The 4,485-nt window shown below is 47.0% G+C and overlaps 1 protein-coding gene across 1 annotated transcript in view; it reads left to right on the plus strand.

Moving 5' to 3' along the window:
* Nucleotides 1-2,941: 2,941 nt before the first annotated feature.
* Rbfa (ribosome binding factor A (putative)) overlaps nucleotides 2,942-4,485 on the plus strand; it is a gene marked incomplete at its 5' end in the record, with an annotated part of 16,425 nt that continues 14,881 nt past the window's right edge. The window contains one exon of the mRNA XM_013026121.1: nucleotides 2,942-2,995. Within this exon, the coding sequence (XP_012881575.1) occupies nucleotides 2,942-2,995 (54 nt within the window). The remainder of the gene's footprint in view (nucleotides 2,996-4,485) is intronic.

Here is a 4,485-nt window from a genome sequence, read left to right on the forward strand (position 1 = left end):
GGGGGGCAGCAGGGCGCAGCCCCATGGGGCTCAGCGTTACCAGGAAGGGAGGTGCTGTGTTATTAGATGGCTCTGGAGGGACCTTCATCCCCTTTAAGATCAGCGCAAAGAAAAGCTGGGTGCAGAAATTCACACCTCCTATGCTAACTGCTGGGACCTTAACATAGGTAGATCACAGGTAGGCAGGAAACAGTGAGTGAGCAGGCCTCATGGCTCAGCCTGTCATCCCAGCTACTCAGGAGGCTGAGATCTGAGGATCATGGTTCAAAGCCAGCCAGGGCAGGAAAGTTTATGAGACCTTTTTTTGTTGTGGGTCATGGGGCTTGAACTCTGGGCCTGAGTGCTGTCCCAGCGCTCTTCAGCTCAAGTGAGCCCTCTACCACTTGATCCACAGTGCCACTTCCCGCTTTTTCTCTTTATGGGGTGCTGAGGAATCGAAACCCGGACCTCATGAATGTGAGACAAGCACTCTACCTCTGAGCCAACTCCCGCCCTTCCTGACACCAGGAAGACGGAAGCAGAGCTGTAGCTCAAAGTAGTAGAGCCCTAACCCTGAACAAAAGAGCTCAAGGACTGTGCCCAGACCCTGGTTTCAAACCCCACAACCCACTAAAAAGAATCCACGCAGCCACGTTTACACCCACTCTCTTCTTCCTTTTTGTACAGCTTTGAAGTCTTCTGAGAACATGTGTCAGGTTAAAAGAAAAATCGGCAAAATGGTTCATCGTTTCTATTCTTGTCAACACAAGTGTAACAAGAGACTCACTTCTTCCTATTAATGCCTTCTGTATGGCCTTGGTTTGAGGAGCAGTGCTCTTTTAGGTGGTATTTCTTGGATGAATAAAGGTCATCATGGTGGCTAGGTGGGACTGGATGTTGTGGTCATGGCTTTGGCTTGTTGGGCAGGTGCTGTATTTGTGACCCCTTGAACTGTGCCCACCCTATTATACGCCTTAGTTGTTTTCCAGGTAGAGTCTTACATTTTTGCCTGGAACTGGCTTCAGACTTCAGTCTACCAAACCTGGATTATTGATGGAGTGACCTCCAATCTCAGTCCTCCAGACTCTGCCTCTGATCAGCTGGGCTGCTAGGTGTCAGCCCTGGGGCCTCTCTCTCTTGGAGCTCTCTTCTCTCTCTTCTTTTTTTCTCCCCCTTCTCCTACCCCCCCTCCCCCCAGGCTTTTTTTCCTACCAGTACTAGGACTTGAATTTAAGGCCTGGGTGGGTCACTTAGTTTTTTTTCTCTCAAGGCTAGTGTTCTACCACTTGAGCCGTGTTTTCACCTGCCCACCTTCACTGGAATATCTCTGTTTTCTTCATGGATTTGGGAAGGAAGCTGGCTGAGATAAAGAGCCCTTCCACCCATCATCCAGGGTATATTCAGCCCACATGATTATCACTGTGTGTTAGGGGCCTCCACTCCATTTTCCATACTGTCTTGTTGGGAGAAAATTGCTGTAGTGGAGGATTGTGCCTCAGATTTTCTACAGTTCTGAGTCTGAGTCCATACTCAGTGAGGACTCATGAATGATAATCCAATTTTGCTCAAAATGCTTCACTTTTTAAAAAATGTTCCATTTTTGGCCATTACGAGTCCTCTCCACCCTTTTACTAACCCATCATAAGGCGCGCTGTGTATGCCCAGACGTTTGCCGTCTACTAGCATGCTCAGCAGAATGTTCTAGGTGTTTACCGTCTACTAGCATGCTCAGCAGAATGTTCTGGGCGTGTGTGTTTTTGTTTTTCTCCTGGGTTCATTTTGATGGCTGTTATTTCAACGCTCAGAGGCGCAGAGGCGTTGCACCTGTGTGTCCCTCCCCTGAAGATGGCCTTCTTTGCTCTTGCCATGTGTGAGTGTCCAGAGTTCTGAATAACTTACCGTACCCTGGTATATTTTAGATCTAGCTTCCGTACTCGTCCCTCTGAGCTCCCAGGTTCATATACCCTCTGTCTCAACTCTGGAACCAACCATTTCTCCATGGAGCTATGGAGAAGTAATGTGGAAAGCCACGGGCTGAGATCCAGGTGCGCTCAGTGTATTGACTTACTTAGGAATGTTTTTGTATGAAACCATTGTCTCTAGCTCTAGTGTATTCTGTGGATTCTTTTTTTTTTTTGGGGGGGGGGTCTGGTCGTGTGGCCTGAACTCTGGGCCTGGGCGCTGTCCCTCAGCTCTTCAGCTCAAGGCTAGCGCTCTACCACTTGAGCCACAGCGCCACTTGCGGCTTTTTTCTTTTTGCTTATGTGGTGCTGAGGAATCGAACCCAGGGCCTCCAGCATGCAAGGCAAGCGCTCTACCACTGAGCCACCTTCCCAGCCCTGTTCTGTGGATTCTTTAGCCTCTTGGTCTTACTGTCCTTCCTCCCCTAACAGTTATCTAACTGGTGTTTTGGTATACATATCAGAACCATCCTCTTGTGAATCCCTGAGACTACTTGGTTAACTACACATAGTGCTTACATGCTGCTTGGAAGATGTGTTTATTTATTTTTATTTATTTTATTTTATTTTGTCATTCGTGGGGCTTGAACTCTGGGCTTGGGCGCTGTCCCTCAGCTCTTCAGCTCAAGGCGAGTGCTCTACTGCTTGAGCTACAGCACTACTTCCAGTTTTCTGGTGGTTTATTGGAGAGAAGAGTCTCATGGACTTTCCTGCCTGGGCTGGCTTTCAACCGTGATCCTCAGATCTCAGCCTCCTAGGTAGCTAGGATTACAGGTGAGAGCCATCAGTTCCCGGCTGGAAGATGTGTTTAAAGGGCCCCTTTCTCTTCCCTTGAGACTATAGATAAGCTTTAAAACTTAAGTGAAAACTTTTTTCTGTCCTGTCCCCATAGCCATGTTGTTGTTTTCCATTAAACATCTGTGTTTCTTAGCCCTCCTCTATTCTGATCCTCTAGAGGCACTTACATAACTCTTCTTCATTTTCCTACTTAATTTTTGTTTTTTCCACATAGGAAGAAGTTTTGGTATGAGAGTCCTTCTCTGGGGTCTCACCTGGTAAGTAAAAAGCATAGTTATAACCTTTATAATTGTGAGGTGGGAGGGAAAGTTAAAAGTGGGAAGATTGTAGCCTGCAACCGTTCCATTTCTACTTTGTTGGATAGACAGACAATCTGCCAGTGGAGCTAGATGCTACTGAAGCATAGATTTCAACACTCTCAGAGAAAAAAGTAATACTGCTGAGTTTTCTAAAATGTTCTTTGACCAAATTTCAATAATTCAATGTATGGTCAGCTTTTAGTGTGTATACTATAGCTGTTGATATGATGATAAAAATACTTTAACAGAGTAAAAGGCTGGGCTGTAGCTTGATGATGGAATGTGAGAAAGGTTCTGAAATCAGTCCCCAACACAGCAAAGAAAAATGAAAGCCTTCCAGGGTGAATTTTATGGTGTATGGATAACATGTTAAAAGAAAAAAAAAAATCCAGACACCAGTGGCTCACACCTGTAATTCTGGCTACCCAGGAGGCTGAGATTTGAGGATCACAGGTGTAAGCCAGCCTGGGCAAGAAAGTCTGTGATACTCTTTTTTGTTGTTGGTCGTGGGGCTTGATCTCTGGGCCTGGATGCTGTTCCCGAGCTCTTCAGCTCAAGGCTAGCGCTCTACCACTTGAGCTACAGCACCATTTCCAGTTTTCTGGTGGTTTATTGGAGTTAAGAGTTTCACGGGCCGGGCGCTGGTGGCTCACGCCTGTAATCCTAGCTACTCAGGAGGCTGAGATCTGAGGATCGCGGTTCAAAGCCAGCCCGGGCAGGAAAGACCGGAGACTCCTATCTCCAATAAACCACCAGAAAACCGGAAGTGGCGCTGTAGCTCAAGTGGTAGAGCTCGCCTTGAGCTGAAGAGCTGAGGGACAGTGCCCAGGCCCAGAGTTCAAGCCCCACGACCGACAAAAAAAAAAAAAAAAAAAGAGTTTCGCGGACTTTCTTGCCCTGGCTGGCTTTGAACCACGATCCTCAGATCTAGGCCTCCTGAGTAGTAGGATTACAGGTGTGAGCCACCGGCACCCGGCTGTGAGACTCTTATCTTCACTAAACTACTAAAAAGTCAGAAGTGGAGCTGTGGCTCAAGTGGCACAGCACTAGCCTGAGCACAAAAGCTCAAGGACAGCGCCCAGGACCAGAATTCAAGCCCCAGGAACAGCATGTGCACACTACACACTCCAGAAAAGGAAAAAACAATCTAAATTCTGGTGATTCACAGTTACAGTCTCAGCGAAGATCTGAGGATCGTAGTTTAAAGCCAACCTAGGCAGACATCTCCAAAACATTTCTCTCCAATTAAACAGCAGGAACCTGGAAGTAGAGGCATGGCTCAAGTACAGTAGTGTCAGCGGTGCGTGAAAAGGCCAGGCAGGAGAGGAAGGCCCTCAACTCAAGCCATAGTACCGGTACATGCACAGCGAACACACACACACACCAATTAGACAAACATTTAAAAATACCCCACAGTAGCAGCACTTTTATTTTATTTTATTTTTTTG

This window comes from Dipodomys ordii, unplaced genomic scaffold, assembly GCF_000151885.1.
Source record: "Dipodomys ordii isolate 6190 unplaced genomic scaffold, Dord_2.0 Scaffold91, whole genome shotgun sequence".
In the NCBI taxonomy this organism is placed as follows: Eukaryota; Metazoa; Chordata; class Mammalia; order Rodentia; family Heteromyidae; genus Dipodomys; species Dipodomys ordii.